Source organism: Cariama cristata, unplaced genomic scaffold, assembly GCF_000690535.1.
Source record: "Cariama cristata isolate BGI_N322 unplaced genomic scaffold, ASM69053v1 scaffold13631, whole genome shotgun sequence".
NCBI lineage: Eukaryota > Metazoa > Chordata > Aves > Cariamiformes > Cariamidae > Cariama > Cariama cristata.
The window spans coordinates 2,035-19,661 of NW_009597598.1; the positions used below are offsets into that span (position 1 = coordinate 2,035).

General features: G+C 35.6%; 1 protein-coding gene across 1 annotated transcript; it reads left to right on the top strand.

Annotated features, from left to right (window-relative positions):
• Nucleotides 1–581: 581 nt before the first annotated feature.
• On the top strand, nt 582–17,556 carry TRMT44 (tRNA methyltransferase 44 homolog (S. cerevisiae); the record flags this gene model as incomplete). The annotated part of the gene is made up of 10 exons (XM_009708955.1): nt 582–699; nt 1,556–1,775; nt 3,642–3,710; nt 6,550–6,657; nt 8,133–8,204; nt 11,542–11,648; nt 12,328–12,511; nt 13,164–13,554; nt 14,477–14,593; nt 17,107–17,556. Coding segments are annotated over 10 exons (1,619 nt in total), but the record flags the coding sequence as incomplete, so codon positions are not given.
• Between the last annotated feature and the right edge of the window lie 71 nt (nt 17,557–17,627).

Below are 17,627 nucleotides of genomic sequence, written 5' to 3' on the forward strand. Positions count from 1 at the left end.
CAGTGCTTAGTCCAGGAACTCTAATAGGAAAAGCTACATGACACTAAAAGGGAAGCGTAGCTGTACATAATTATAATCACACAACAGATCCTGTGTTTGAACATGGCAAAATCGATAGATAGTAATAATATTAATTATTTTTTAATATTGCACTGATTGGTTATCTAATAATGCGGTGATACGTAAGTCTCTCTTAAATGTGCTTCTCAAGACTCTGGATTTACTGTGGGGTAGGGGAAAGCAGCAGTTTTGTGCTAGGAAGATCTCATTGTCTAGCTTTTACTTTATTAAAATAGTTAGGTTTAAAGAAAATGTACAGTCTTACTTGTCAGCCTTAGATATTTTGGAAACATCATGCAGCAGAATGCTAGATTTTGAGAATTCAAACAGTTCAGTAGTTTCAGATGTCAGGCACACCGAGAAATGGATCTGTTCTTAGCATTGTGGTTCTTCCTGTGTTGTCCTAGATCTTGCCTCAGTAGTTTGCACTTAAGGTAGTAAGGAGACAAAAGTTTATTTTAGTACTAACCAGGATGGTGTGCGCCGTGAAATAATGTATCGCTGTTTACATATCTTTTCAGATGTTCACAATGGAACTGTGACCTTTCTGCCTTTGGAGGAAAGCAGTGAAGGAAAATACCAGATTAAAAAGTGCAATATTTATCAAATTCAACTTGCACACATAAAAGATGAGGAATGGTAAGTGCTGGGAGTGAGAGAGTTATTACAAGGAGCACACCATGTTTTTAGTATTGGTATCTAGGCAATTTGATTTGTATAATTTCCTGCTTGATTAGTAAATGACAGTAGTGGTGTGATCTTAGCACATAGTCTTCAGTTACAAAAAACATCTACAATACCCAAAACAACACAAACCAAATCTGTTTCAACTTTCAATGTGTACATTGACTGTACATGTGTATGGCCTAGAAAAGGTGTCTGTATTCTGATCAGGAGGAAGTAACTATGCCTGTGAGAAAGGTCAGGTTCTGTGGGTGTTAGTAAGGTTGAGGGTCAAGTTGGAATTGTTGTGAACCTACTGAGCTTCAGTCATTGCAATGTAGACCGTTGCAGCTTGGTCCTGAGCATTGAGAGCATACCTCTAATGAAATCTGAATAAAGTTAGAAATTATGAAATAATGAAGTGTACCAACTGATATATTTTCCTCCTAAATTTTCTTTTTATTTTCATGAATTTCATGAATTCGCTTGTATTGGTTAGTGCTTGGATATCTTGCTAAATCAGATTGTTCATCACATGCAAGTTCTTAGTTGTGTTAAATGTAGCATGGACTCTCATATACAGGATTTGAATTGGCAGATAATGAGCTGTCCAGCAAAACTCAGAGGAGATGCTTCTATTATTCAGTAACTCCACTGTTTTATTTTCCTTTTAGTTTTGTGTACTACATACTTCCTTATTCTCCAGTCTACTTTTATATCTCTGTTCGATCTGCTGACTTTCTTGACTTAATCATTGTTTTCTCTGACTTTGAGGTAGGTGAAATAATGAAATACACTGTATTTATACAAAGTTTTTAATTTATTTTTAAAGGTCTGTGTCTATTGTAGCTCCATTTCCAGAAGACTGGTTTTCAGATGGAATTGCATACCCCAAACTAGCATGGCTTGGAAATGAACTTTTGTCCAAACTGACTAAATGGTCTGTGGAGCAAAAGCCCAGTGAGTTTAAAAGTACGCTCTCACTCATTTCTGTAGCAAAATACAGCAAGGTTTATCAAGACCTTAAAGAAAAATACAAAGAGATTGTAAAGGTAAATTTAGCAACAAATGCAGTAATAATATGCTTTCCTGTTTGTTTAGTGAAACTACTTCTTTCAGTAAATTCTTTTTTTAATAAGAGAAGCAATTTAATTGAAATGTACGTTTTATGGTTTTGTGTTTTGGGATATTTTTTTTTCTGTGTATGTGGGGAAAAAACCAATTTACTAATTGGAAGAACTGAACTGGAAAAGCAAGATTTGGAACCAAATTCGTGTTAAAAATCTGGAGGAGTTATGTATTTTCCAGAATGTGTCCCTTCTGATAAGAAGTAAGCAGTGGGTCAGTGGATGTAAATACGAAGTCATCCACACTAGAAGGCATAAATAAAGCACCTGCTTCTCCAAAACCTGAGTCTGGAAACAGCACTGGTTAGCAAGTTTAAATTTCCTATTACTCTTCTTAAAATTGGATGCTATATTAGTATGTGTTTGAGTTAGAGGAGCAATGTTGTAATGTTTTTGTATCCTGAGAATCCCATACAATGACAGTGATCATCTTGGGTGCTATATGAAGTAATGCCTATATTCTTATACACTGGATTCTAGCTACAAGAAAAAAATTGGTAAATGCTTTTGTAAAACATATTGTGAAAACGTGGAAAGGTTTATACTATTGATATTTCTGTACTAATAGAAAGAGATATATGAGAGGAAAATTGGACTTGTGGGTAAGGTAATCATTCAGTCTTTAGCTCTGCGGTAGACCTATTGTAGTGTTGAGCATTTTAATCTTTGTTTCAATTCCTCATTTACAAAATAGGGATAATACTTTGTCCTGGTTTTGACTGCGCTAAAGTTAATTTTCTTCCTAGTAGCTGGTACAGTGCTGTGTTTTGGACTTAGTATGAGAATAATGTTGATAGCAACAACTGAAAACATCAGCATGTTAAGTACTGCTTACTCTAAGTCAAGGATTTGTCAGCTTCTCACGCCCAGCCAGCAAGAAGCCTGGAGGTGCAAAAGAAGTTGGGAGGGGACACAGCCAGGACAGATGACCCAAACTGGCCAAAAGGATAGTCCATACCATATGATGTCACGCCCAGTATATAAACTGGGGGGAGTTGGCAAGGAGGGGCAGATTGCTACTCAAGGATCCTTGCTCAGGCATCAGTCAGTGGGTAGTAAGCAATTGCATGGTGCATCACTTGTCTTTTCTTGGGTTTTACTCTTTTCTTATATTCCTTTTCATTATTACAATATTTTATAATTATTATTTTTAGTATTACATTTGGGTTTAGTTATTAAACTCTTATCTCAACCAACAAGTTTTACTTTTTCTGATTCTCCTTCCCATCCTGCTGGGAGGGGGAAGGAGTGAGCAAGCAGCTGCGTGGTGCTTCGTTGTTGGCTAGGGTTAAACCACGGCATACTTCCACTTTCTCTCTTCCTACTTCAAATTTTGATTCTTTGTGTTCTATTGTGCCAGGATAATTTATGCCTGTTACATTGTAAAAATAAAGTTACAAATTCTCATGTTATCAATGTTGCGCATAACAGGACTAATATAAGCATTTTTCTTCTGAGAGAGTTAAACAGAAGGATGCATGCTCTATTACAGAACAGATGCAACAGTTTACTACTTGTGACCTGTGCATACAGAGCCATAGTATTCTTGGAAACTATATTGATTGAACGACAGCAGACATTCTTTTATGCCATGATTCTTTTGTGTGACTCACAATATCAAAGTCTTTATTTTTATTCTTTGTGTATATTTTTAATGAGGTTAAAATGCAACGTTCGTGAAGTGCAGAAACCTATGAAAGTGGATGTGTATCCAGATGACTCTAAATGAGCACTTTTTGAAGTAATTTCAGATGGTGCAGAAAATAATTTCCTCTATTTTTTTTCCTGAAGGTGTGGCCTGAAGTGACAGATCCTGAGAAATTTGTTTATGAAGATGTTGCTATTGCCTCTTACTTGCTGGTAATGAACTGCTTTGCCTAATAATATTCAATAAGGTTCTATTTCCTAATAATAGCACCTCTTTAAAGAAAATCAGTATTTTCATTTTATAGTTGTTGCATTTTTCTAAAATAGAATGACCTGGAGTTATTACAGGCATGCAACTCAAAAGGAAGGGGCTGGGAGAAAGGGTGTGGGTTTTGGTAAGGGTGAGGTTTTTTTGTTTGTTTGGGGTTTTGCTCTCATTTAAGCAGAGAGATGAAGTTCTTACCGTGATGTTTTCAAGCATAATTTAAACTGAAAGAGGAATTCATGTTTATAAGTAGTCAGGTTGTATTTGTATTCTGATCTTTTGTAGTACTCTTGACAGCATTTCAGGAATTTATGTATAATAAGTGATTACAGAAGGTAGGCATCTTATAACAGAATTGGAAAAAAATTTAATGTGACAAAGCCAAGGGGAAATCAGTTGATTTGTTTTTTATACTGCCCTATGCCACAAAAATCAGCACAAGAACAATGAAAATTAAGTTTAGATGGATACTGAAATTTCTTTGTGAAGATATCTGAAAGATTTGCAGTCCTTTGTCACGGGAAGTTTATGACCTACACAGGCAAGATGTTTTGGGGTTTTTTGAGTGATAAAGCAGGAAGCACTGATGTAGCAGAAAAATAGTGGTTAGATGGACTGATTTGGAGATCAGAAGCTATTGTTTTCTACATATTTCTACCACTTGTTAGTTTTATGCTAAAGGTTTTTCACTGCTATGCCTTTCCCTGATAAAAGTTCAGCTCAAATCCCATCTTCAAATGCAGTAAGACTAACTATAGATGCTGGGAATGCAGATAAATGCTTGGTGCAGTTTTCTAAGGCACCTTCCTACTTAAGAATCTATGAAAATTCTGCTACCTGCTGTCACTAGAAATTTCAGGTTTTCAAACAGCATCAAAATTTGTTGCTATGTAAGCATGTAAATATTTTTGACTGCTATCCAGAGTGCAGTAAGAGCATGTCTGCCTTGAAGTATAATGTAAATACCTCTTGTGTCTTCTCTAAATCACTATTTGTAAGTAGGTTAGCTCACATACAAAAATCATTGGTTTGTTATTATTTTGGTAATTGACTGTTTAAACTTAGAACTCCAGTTTGTTTTCCCGTGAAGATTTTTTAAATTGTCTGAGGAAGCCTGACTGACCTAGGCTACTCTCAAAATCTTGATTGTCGCGTTGGTGTGACAGAACTTTTTACATCAGAGAAATGATTGTGACAAAGTGGTCAAACAGTTGGACTAGATGGTCGTTGTAGGTCCTTTCCAACTGAACTATTCTAATCTATGATACTGGCTTGTGGAAAGAGCTATATAGTAGACTTATCTTTTACCATTTTTACTAGTGTGATAATATTAGGTGTTGAAAGTTAGAAGATTAGTTGTAGCCACAAAAAAAATTCTGTAATGACAGGAGTTTTATGCACATGAGTGATACAGTGATAATGTGTTTTAGCTGATGTAGCAATAGTTTTCAAAAAGTTATTAAAGTCATCCAATAACTGGCTTACATAAATGAAATCTTAAAGTATGGTATTAATAAAGTAGACTCCTTGGAAAATTTTCAGGTATCTATATGGTGGTATATAATAACTTGTTGTTTAGAAGTAGGTTACACAGGTGGTTAAGAGAATGTAGGTCCAGTGTTAAATTTTTTATGGATCTACGGCATCTACATCTGACGTAATTTTACTCTGCAGTCATATTGAGGTCACCTACTGCTTAGGCACATACCCAGAGAAGTAGCTATTCAGTTTTTATCGTGAGAAACTCAGCAGGGGCTGGAGGATAGGTGGGATCTGTGTAGGAGGTGATTAGAGATTTCTGGGATACAGCCTAGAGTGCAAAAGTGCAATGATTGGTACATTTAAAAATGTAAACACAGCTTGATAATCTCATGGATTACTGTAGTTTATTTCCCTCTAGCAAAACTGACAAATTATTATTTCCAACATTGCTACTTGTTAATTTTCATGGTTAAATACTCTTGAGGATTTTTGTTAGTCATAGTAAAAAATAAGTGTGCAGAGTTGATGAATGTGTGCTCTGTATCTTCTCATTGAAGGAAAAAGAGTTTGGCAGCAATAAAGAGACTAATCCATGCCATGCAGACAAACATCCAATTATTAACTAATTATGAATTGCATAACTATGTAAAATTAACTACTTATGTACAGAACAGGGACTAGAATTGGGCTGAAAGCTTTGGAGTCCCTTTAGCTGATGTAGAATTTGGAGCAGCTGCCTGTTGCTAGGTAAGACTGTGGCTTTGTTCAGTAGAAAGTGATGTTATGTGTACCAGTATAGAGCCAATGGGTTGCAAAGAACATCTTGGTTTTTATTTTCAGCTCTGCCACCAATTCTTTCTGTAATACAGTGGATATAAATGCTTCTGTGGTGTTACTTGCAGAAACGTTGAAGTTTACTTGCTGCTCTCCTTGCTTCCTCTGTTCATCTTTGCACCCTTTATTTTAGCAGCTTATTTTACATTTGTGCTCAGTCTAACCCAGGGTTGTATAGCCTTGATTAATTTCAACTTCCAGTGACTCAGAAGGGAGTGGAGGATGTGCTTAGCACTTAGAAAATGATCCACATTTTGCAACGTAATTCCTGCCCCTCTCCATAAACAGTTTTAGTGGATTTGGGGTTGTTTTTTTCTCCTCTCAAGTTATTTTCTCTGTGAATACAGTGAATGTCTTCTGCTACATCTGCATCTCTCCCAGCTTTCTCCTTTCATTTCCGATAACCTTTGCTTCTTTTTTACAAGGAAACTTGAGAGCAGAAGTCTGAAATGTTTTCTTTTCTTGTCTTAGATTCTTTGGGAAGAAGAGAGAAAGGAAAAAGGGTTGACCAAGAAACAGTCATTTGTAGATCTTGGATGTGGAAATGGTCTGCTGGTTCATATTCTAAACAATGAAGGGGTAAACAGAATGCTTTTAAAAATAATAAATAAAAAATAGAGATAATCAGTATTCTTGTTATACTTTCCTTTTATCTGACATGCAAATAGCCAAAATTCAGTTAATTCATGTTACTAAAATAATATTCTGTCACTCTAGTTACCAGGAGAAAATCCTAGCAGACCTTTAGAAACCTTTCACTTATTTATTTGTTTTTATGAGTGCAATTAATCTAAATTCAAGGCTATTTCTCTGAAGTAAGAAACTAAGACAGGGGAAAAAAGAAGTAATGGTGTAATTTAGTTATGCTGTAGGAATGAGGAATCTTAACATACAGATTCTCTCTCACAAGATGTTTTTCATGAACTTAATTTTATCAAAATTGAATTCTACTTGTCATGTACTGAAAATGTTTTTCTGTATCTTTAAAAACAATCCTGAGATTTGTTAATTTTGAAAATGCCTAACAACATAATGTGCTTTTGGGAGTGGAAATGTGGCAAGAGCAAAACTCAATTTCTTGAGGCATACTTTCTGAAACATCAACTAAAAAAGGTCAGTGAGATTGAACAAAACCCAGTGAAGTTGAGACTGTCTGCTTCAGATAATTGTATTTTTCGCTTTTGGGAGAACCTGGTAAAAATTGTGGAGGAAATTAGTATCTCCTATTAGATCAACAGATGTCATTGGAGAGGAAAAAAAGTCGCAAGTTCTCTTAAAAGAAGCTCTCTATCCTTGTGTGTCCAGAAAAATTTGATTTACCACAAGATGCTATTTTCCCTGTAGACTTTTCTTTTCGTACATCATTAGGTCATCACTGCTGTAACACTGACAAACGTTGTTGACTGTCAAAAATTCATGTCTATGAGAGTTTTATGAGACTTTTTAGTGATCGGTTTTGGTTAGTTCTGCACAGGATTGTTGAAATTCAAATACTTTTACTTATGCATTCTTTATTTCTTGCTTTAGTTTCCAGTCCTATTTCCTCTTCCCATCAGTTCAGACAGGGAAAAAAAGTGTTTGGACTCCAGCAACCTAACTGACTTCAGTAGTTGAAAGGTGATTCTCCAGCAAGGAGTGCTTAGAGTAGCGCTCTTCTCTGAACCCTGTGTGTGCTACAGTAATACTCACCTTGTGCTACAGTGATACTTGCCTTATGAAAGGTTTTGATATTTTAAAAACAAACAAACGAAAAACAATACCTCTGCTTTTACCTTTGTAGAGATCCAGATTTTCAAGAGCAATCTCAGTAGGTATGCCCAGGTAAAATTTCAAACCAGATATATTCTTATTATCCCTTCATATTTAGAAGGGAAAGAAAGGATTAAAAGTATTCAGCTTCTGCCTGAAATGCTGAAGCTGTGTTTCATTATGTGTCTAAATTGTAGCATGAATGAAATAATCAGTGTTAATATGTATGTTTAATGAACCTGTTTGACAATTTCTGCTAAAAGTTGTACTTAAAAATGATACTTATTGTTGTTCAAATATTTCAGCATTCAGGTAGAGGAATTGATGTGAGGAGAAGAAAAATATGGGACATATATGGACCAGAAACTCATTTAGAGGTATTATGCAAATGTATGTCAATCTTACTGATTTGTAACTTTATTCATTTGCTCATTGCTTCAGATTGTGTTGATGCAAATGTAATCAAACATACTGAGTTACAGACAGTTGTCTAAAGTAATCTATGGGTTTGGTATGATGCCACCCACATGTCTTGTGGGATGGTAAAGTAAGTTGTAACGGGAATTATGAGAGCAATGCTGTATCATACACTTGCATATTTGCAACTTAGTTTTCAGCTGAGAAGACTAGTGTGATTTCCTAGCGCATGTACAGACATGCACACCATGAAACAGTCTTTGATTTTATTTGAAGATCAATATTAAGCAGCTTTGTTTGCACCGCTGTACCTCATAAAAGATACTAGTGTCCAAAGTTGTGAGCAGTTTATTCTTGAAAGTGATTCTGACCTTCTAGTGCTATGTGCTATTTTGGGGACAAAATTGTTGTGGAACATCAAAGGAGCCAATCCTCTGCTGTATTGACCTTGTGGTAAATAATTGCAATAGCCTTCAAAAAATGAACAGGAAAATGAGTCTGAAAGAGGGATTATATTTCAAGTTCCACATTAGCATTTTTATGAGAACAGGAATGATTTGAACACAGGAACATTCACTTTAACTGCAGCTGTTCTCGGTCTGATACTCACTGAAGTGTGGTGCTGATGAACAGTTGCCCTTTGGAGGTGAGGTGTTCCTGGTTTCTTGTTCTCTAGGCTTCTAAAATTTCTCACGCTCTTTTCTCAAAAATCATCAGCTTCCAATACATTAAAAGAGTTTTCCACCTGTAGGTATTCTCTAATAGTTTTGTTTAATTCAATATATCTTTGAATGCTAACAACATTAAATCAACAAAAGAGCAGCAATTCTCACAGATGAGAGGTGGAGTTTTCACAGTCTTTTGCAGCCTCCTCTTTGCCATTTTGGGTACAGATTGCCAAAACTGCTAGATTCCTTTGCTACAGTCTGCAACCAGCTCTTAACTGAAAGCCTTCAAGAAACAATCCAAAACATCAAGCTGTGGTGTTCCTTCATTCCTGTTGCACTATATTAAGTCACTTCTGATCATACCAAACAGCATCTTCTCTTTTCCTTCACGTTATATATTCCTTTTTCTGCCCAGGTTTCTGTATTGTGGAAATCTTTGAATTTTGTACATTCATTTCATATTAAGGTCTGGCTGTTTACAGTTCCTCAGTTTTCGCGACTCATAGGGAAACTTCTGAGCATCAGCTGTCCCTCTCTGCAGCATGAAGGCCCAAAATAGAAAAGGATGGGTTTTATTTGTCTTTTTTTTAAAAAAAAAAAAAACAAAACCAAAACCAAACAAAACCACCAACAGAGAAAAAGAATTCACAAGAAGAACACTTGAAAAAGCCAGGCAGAAACAATAGAAATATCCAAAGAACACATATAAGGAAAGTACCTATTTATGTGGGAAGCAGTTATATAATGAACAGGAAGGGTAAAATGATTTTGCAAGGCTCCTGGAGCCACAGGAGCCACAGAAGGAGAAAGCATCTGCCCATAGCCTTTTGTTACTCTTGAAGCTAATTTTGTTTTGATCTTTACTTACAGCATGAGTTACAGGATGAACATTGCCATCTGTGACATTCAGTGCCAATACTAACAATATAAATAAATGTAACAGGTGTCATTCTGCATCACCAAACTGCTGTCAGAGATGGTGAATACAAATTTGATTATGCGTGACTGTCAAAATGTGGAGTGTGGCACTGATAATTCATGCTATGCCTAAATTGAATGATCAAAACTGAAATGTAAGGTAGGAGTAACTTGTTTAATCAACCATAAGAAAACACTTATCAAACACTTGGTTTAACATCTACTAACCTGCCAAAAAGAAATTTGTTACATATATTATCTAGAAATATATATACACAACTAAAAATTATCAGAGGTGTGGTGTTTAAAGTGAACAGTAACATACCATACTTAAAACACCTAACACACTGCTTTCTGAGGAGGGGAATTAGGATGTTATAGAGGTAGTCTGAGACTTCTGAAATTCCCTAATAAGTGGGGGGGGTTGCCATTTGTTGTTTTTTTTTTTTTTTACTTCTATACAGATACCACTTTGCATATACATGTGAATTTTGAGCTCATAAAACATGCATTTTGTATATAAAAAGAGAGAATGGGCATCATTGTCAGGGCTTTTCCTTAAGGTCTACAGAGATTCAAATTTTAGACTTTTTTCAGATCTGCCCAGTAATTATTTTGAGACTCATACATGCTTTTAGAGAATAGTATGTACTTCTGTAGTATCAGCATCTTTAAGTACTTTCTTTGCTGAACTTAGTTTAAGGTAAGAAAACATGTGTGTGAGACAAACATCAAAGGCACTTTAGAACTTTTAAAATCTAACCTGTATGAAGATTTCATCCTGTTTGGTGGTTGGTGTTGTGGGTTTTTTTTGTGGTTGATTTTTGGTTTTTGTTGTGTTTTTGTTTGATTATTTTTTTTTTTAAGAGTATCATGATAGGATATTCTTGAGAATGATAACTATTCTGTGAGTCATTATTGTGGTGTGAAGACTTCTGTGCTGTCTCCTCAATCCATATGTATTGAATTTCCATGAGGCAAAGTACTGTTCTAAAGGGAACCAAAGAAGCCTTCTTAAAATCCCTAACCCGTTGTTTCCTATTTTTGCTCCTGATTTTGCATGTATCATAAGGTAGTCTTGACACAGCTTGGAAGGGGATGGAATGGCAACATAGACAAGAGGGAAAGTGTTAGGCTGGATTGAGTTTATTATATGTGAATGATAGGGTGTGAAGAGTGGTCTGTATATTAGGATTTGATTTGGGAAGAGTTTGTGACAGAAGAGAAGATAGTAGTAAAGCTGCGTTCTGATAAATTGCTGTGTTAGTCCTAGGACTGTAAGACATAGCAAATTAAGTGGCTTTCTGAAAAACTGAGTCCAGACATACATGTGACAGAAGGAGGAGACCAACAAGAAATCATAATCCGATGTATGATACTTGCTTACAAATATTTAGGGTGCTAGATATCTTAATCAGAATTGTTATTCCATTCTTTGTCTGACCAGTATTTTGTGGGTAGCTGTTGCTAAATTACTTCTTTGTAGCTATAGAAAATTACTACCTGGCAAAAGTGCGGATTGAGGAAAACATTGTTCGTGTCTGTGGTTCTCATTTGCCTTGTATTTGTCAGCTTGTATGATTTTACATTGTTTTTTAGTGCTTTATTAACAAATCAAATGCATTTAAAGAAACTTGTAATAAAATTCATTGCATGTATTGTTTGATTTTTTTGTTGTGTGGGGTTTTTTTTGTTTTTTTTTTTTTTTTAGGAATCTACAATAGTTCCAGGTGACAGTCATCTCTTTCCAGATACTGACTGGCTCATAGGAAACCATTCAGATGAATTGACACCATGGATACCTGTAATTGCAGCTAGGTATTTGCAGAGGGAGGAGAGTGGGAGTGAAGGAATTAAAAAAACCACAACCAAGCAACCAACCAAACAAAAAACAAACCAGAAAACCAAAAAAACCCGAACCAAAACAATTACGTATGTGGGCTTGGTGAAAACTGCCACTTTTGCAGTCACACCTGCTGTCCTTACAGGACTTGCTGCTTTTGATGCCAATTGATTATTTTTACAAAATGTTTCTCTTTTTGTGAAGAAGCACAGATGTATTTACTTTCTCATAGAATTCAGTAAAGCGTTTTGCTTTTCAAGTTCAAAAAGCAGAACTGATTTTTATTCTTTAGATGTGAATCTACTTGGGGTTTGGGTTTTTTTGTTTTGTTTGTTTGTTTTTAATAAAATTGCTGTTGATTCTGCCTTTCCTTGAACCATTGTGCTCTTCACAACCAGCTGCAATAGTTTAATATCTAGAGTTTTAGTCCTGCAAACCAAGTTGGCACAGTAATTTGCTATAGCAAATACTTTGTGAAACGGTATTTTTGGTGATGCTACTAGATCTACTGAAAGAGGAACATAGATATTATTTCATGAAGCTCTATTACTTAATGAAAATTTCCATTATTGCTTGTATCTGATGGGTTATTTGTTAAATTTGTGTGTTCTATTAAATAACTTTCCATTCAGCAGTTTGTTATCCTTCTTGTAGGTCTTCCTATTCATGTTGCTACTTTGTACTGCCATGTTGCTTCTTTGATTTCCATGGAAAGTACAGCCGAAGACAAAGCAAGAAAACTCAGTACAGAGAATATCTTGATTTTGTTGCCCAGGTGGGATTTGTGTGTGGCTTTCATGTGGAAGAAGATTGCCTTAGAATTCCATCAACAAAAAGGGTAATTTTTGACTGTGTAGGGCTTTTTTTTTTTTTGTTTAAGTTGCTGGCTGTCTGAAGCATGTGGATGTTTGTTCATTATTACTGTTATAAGATCAGACTATAGTCAGTTGCATTACTTGAGACAATATGCTCTGAAGAGAGTCTAAGAATGCTTATTGTTTTCTTGGATATTCTGCTCTTAACGTCATAGGTACAATCCTAAAGACAAAGAATGGAAGGTTTTATGATTATTTCTTAGCCGCCCTATAGGATGGAAAACTTATAAAACACATTTTTTGCCTTAATTTTTCCAGCTGCCAATGTTGCGTATTGGTACTTAATTTTGCTGTTTTTCATGTCTTGTGAAATGTTCTTGGAGTAGGAAGAGGTGTCCAGCTTTAATTTTGTAAATAATCTGAGGGTCAGGAGCAATCTTTTTGCTCTGTGCTTGTATGGCATGATGGATTATGGTTTGATTAGTGGATTTCTTCTGTGGCACCAATATTCAAAAAATAAAATTAAAAAACTCCTAGGTGTTAATGAGCATTGAGTTTGAATGGATATCTCCTGTAGATAGATTTAGATTTAGCATAAGATGTGTGCAGGTTGGGGGGCTGTGTGTAAGTATGGGGTCTGTATAGGTAGTGATTTACCTATTTCTACTAAAATAGGTAAGCCTTATTGGAAAAAATAGGACCTATCCACCTACAGAATGTGCTCGGATTGACAAGCAGATAACACAATATATTAATAATCGTCAGACTTGTGCTATGCTCACATGTGACAGAAGAGTTGGATTTAATCATAAGGATCACTCTGATGGTGTGTGCGAAGAGGCAGGCTCAGAACTTCCTGCAAATGAGACTGAGACTGATAGTACAGTTTGGCTGCCTGGATTTCAACCCAGAGAAAAGGTAGAACAAGTCAGAAATTGTGCTTCCCTCCCTCGGGATTTTGTAGATGATGTGGTTCTCAGTGTGGCAAACTTGCTGTTAAGTGCAGCCCCTGAAAAATCATGTTCTAATATGCATGGTGGAAGTACGAATACCTGGAATCAAGGAGGTGAGATTGTCTTTCCTTTACATTATCTTTTGCTTTTGCTGATAGAGGATATCTTTTCCAATGGATTTACATGTTTGTTAATTTAGTAAGTGAAATAGATTTTAGGAAATAGCAAGAACAGTAGCAATCACAGGCTTTTTTTTTTTTCCCCACTATGTTTTGTTGTACACTGGGATGCAAATAAGGCATATAAGAATATTTTGAAGTTGATGTGAGTTTTTTTCCCTCTACACTTAAATACTAGGGTAGAATCAATTTTTAATAAAAACAAAACAAAAAAAAACCCAGAACTCCTCCCCATTTACCAAAACAAGAGCCTCTACATCTATTTGGAGAGAATATTGTTTCTTTTTAGATAGTCACATAATAATTAGCCATAATTCTGTAAGAATTGTGTAAGAAGTACTTTGAAGTGCCATTTGGTTATGATTAGGAAATTTTAGTTTAGTCTTTGGAAGAAAAAGAATAGAAGTTGTTGTTAATTTTATAAGCATTCAGTTAGTTCTCACTACTACATCTTTCCATTTTCCTCTGTCCATTTTTATTATTTACTCACTGTAGTTTGTCATATGTTACTGTTACAGGAGATCCTTTGAGTCATTCTCTCTTCTCTGTAACTGCATGCATGTAAACAGTGATTATCGCGATAAGGGTTATATGATACTGTAAAAAAAGCAGGGAAAATAAAAAATCTGTCTTACTGTGGAAATTCTGACTTGAGTCCTGTAGAGTGAAAGCTGCTGTTTTACAGACAATATACATATAGAATATGTATCTTGCATGATATTTGGAGTACCAAGTTGCTGCAGTACAGGTAGATAATTCATGATTTTGCTCATAATCATTAACTTATATAGAAGTTAAATTTTCTTAGGATTTTATATATACACGTTTTCAATAGCTATACCATTATTTATTGCAGAAAGCCTTTCCTTGAAAGAAGTAGCAGAACACTTAAATAAAGAGACTTTAAAAAGGCTAAAGAGTGAATATGGAGGCCTGCAGACACTATTGAAGAACAATCACCAAGTATTCAAAGGTAAAGAAGGGGTTTTGGTTTTTGATTTGTCTTTCTCTAATCATCTCTTTTATCTCCTCTACATGCAGTTAAACTCAACTGAAAAATTACTATAGTGGTGGTTTTTTTGACTGCTTTCTATATCTTTCTGGATAACTCAGTATTCTTTATGTGCCCATTGCTCCAAGACACTGTTAGTAAAACTCTTTTGAATGAGATTGGCGAGGCATCTATTAGCAAAGTGTTGTTCTAGACTGACTGTATCTGAAAAGAGTACCCTTTAGTTAAAGTGGCTAATTTGATGCTAATAACTTACTTATTATTTATTTGACTTAGAGAATTTTTATTTTTCCTCTAAAGTATTGATGATTTTGGCACTGTCAAATGCAGAGCAAGTTCACTAAAGCACTTAACTGAGACTTAGTCTGGCCTTACCAAGCCCTACACTGTAAATGCTGACACAAAATAAAACTAGTCTCCATAAGAACCTGTAACTGTGAGACTTGATGTGTTTATATAGCCTGTGGTAGTGTGACAGGAAGAACTCAGTAGCAAGTTTCTGTAGTTGGCTGGGTTTGTTGATAGCTGTTTTTTGGGTTTTCTTCCTGTTGTAATGTGGTGGTGGTGTGTTTTGTGTGGTTGGTTTTTTGTTTTGGAATTTATTTCTTTTCTTTTTCAGTGTGGAGTTTTGCAAAAGTAAGGTCTAGCACTGCAGTAATACAAAATCTTCAAGGTTTTATCAGTATTAAGGCTGCTTCAGATTTGAAAGTGTGTTAACTTCTTGTGTCTCAACAGTTCTACGTCAGTTGTAAAATGTTGATCAACTAATTCATGGCAAATAATCCTAAGTATGCAATGTAGTTGCTGCCGGTGGTTACCTTAGCCAAGTTTAGCATCCACTAAGGATTTCTGTACACTTGGCAATTATGAAATGTGAAGCCATACTGAAATCCTTTTGAATTACCATCCGTTGAAAAGAGTTGGTCATGCTGCATTCTTTATGTGTCTGAATTTGATTCCCTGCCATTAGGGATCGGTGGAATAGATTTACAACCTGTTACATGGAATGAGCATTTTAACTTGGCATGGATGCTGTCTGCACATTACCTCTGAAGAAAGACTAGGATTAAGGCCAGATCTTTCTCAGTAATTTACATCACATGGAAGCTCCCTGGGGAGTAGAGACCATTTGATTCTTTCCTTCAGTAGCATGTCAGCGTAACAAGGGACTTTTGTCAGCTGGTGGTCTGGCCAGTGAGGACAGCGAAGAACATGGCTACTGCTCTTTTGTCATCTTTACTGAAGTATTTTTCTTTTAAAGACATGGAAAGCAGTTGGATGTGCACAGAAACACACACACACACACAGAGAAGGCACTTAGAGTAACTGATCTGTGGCAGTTCCTTTTGGTCAGGGATCTTGTCCAATACAGGACTGATTTTCTAGGAAAAAAAAAAATGTTTGACCATAAATAGCACTGTGTCTGCTCATTTTTCTTCATCTTTTGAGAGAGGTTTTAAGGTTCGGCTGAATACTTCTGAACTGGCTTTGTATGAATTCAGACCTATTTGTGTATCACAAGGAAACCTGGAGGGATAAATTCATCTAGGCCTGAATGTGTAATATTAAGCTTTCACTGGACTCATTACCTTTTGAATAACGACATCAGATTGCAAAGTGGTATCAGTTAACTATTCCAAGCTACAAGTGTGTGATACCAAAGATATGATTGAAGCAGAATATGAAAATAGAGCATGGCATCTTAAAAGTGGCAAATTCTTCCCTGCTCATTTTCACCATTGTTTTTCATCTGTGTTTTTTTCTTACTGTCTTACTGACTTCCTTTTATTCTGTTTTGTTTACACATTTAAGGAGATGAGAGGTTCACAAATTGTGTGCAGTTTATGGTCCTAACACAGCAAGCGAATTTAAAAAAAAAAAGTGCCAAATTGTTATTAACTGATGATAATTCACTGTTGATTCATATGAAGGATTAGACTTGTCATCTCTTTGGTGCAGTGTATTTTGGGGTCAGTGAACCATCATCTTTGCAAGAGCATTGCTGTGCAGTGAAAGTAATAAAAGACTCTTACTAAATTTTTTGCTGTTAATCACATTTTAGATGTGGAGTAATGAAGTTTTGAACACGGGAAGGATTACAGTTCTTGAAGTTGAAACTTCTTTGTCAGGACTTGCAATCTAAATTCAGAGGATTTTAGTCTAAATGATCCTAACTGCCATATTTAAAACAAACAGACCTCTACAAAGATGATACAAAGGTGCCTCAAACTATTCAGCATTGTAGTAAAACATCTCACAGGGAAATCAATCAATTCTTCTTTAGACCATGTCTATATTATCTCTGTTTGTTGTGCACTTCTTTCTATTTTTGTACAAATGGCACATTTGGCTTTGCCTGAGTGATCCATTTGTAGAATATTATTTTATTAAGAGAATGTCACTATGCATTTTTTCCAGTATATTCCCATGGCTGTCTATTAACAGCTGCATTTTTGTTTGTTTTTAAATCTCAGTTCTAAATGGGAGAGTTCATATTCGTGACTGGAGAAAAGAGAAACCATCAAGGAAAATTAAGCCTGAAGTGAAACGCCGCCTTTCAGCTGAAGCATTTAAAACACGTCTCTGTTGGTTTTTCAGTCATCATCCTGATGGTTGTTCTTTGCCTTCTGAATCTTGTCCATATGCTCATGGGACTGAGGAGCTAAGGCAGTCTCAGGTTATTAAAAAGAAAAAGCATATACAGTAATAAAATGCTGCCACTTTATGTTTATGCTTGTGTATGTAACTGAATCTATGATTGACTTTGGGACTGCCTAGTGCATGAAGATCTGTACAATATGGAGGGTTTTTCCCTGTTCCTATGCATCTGATTTTCCAGTTGGTTTACAAGTTCTGTATTTTTAATTCTTCAATTTTTTTATTAACATGGAAAAGGTATAGTAAAGTATGTATATACTTTTGAATTTTGTCATGGCTTGTCTAACAGGCATTTGTATAAGTAGAAAAGTTTAAAAACTTTATTTCCTAGGACGCT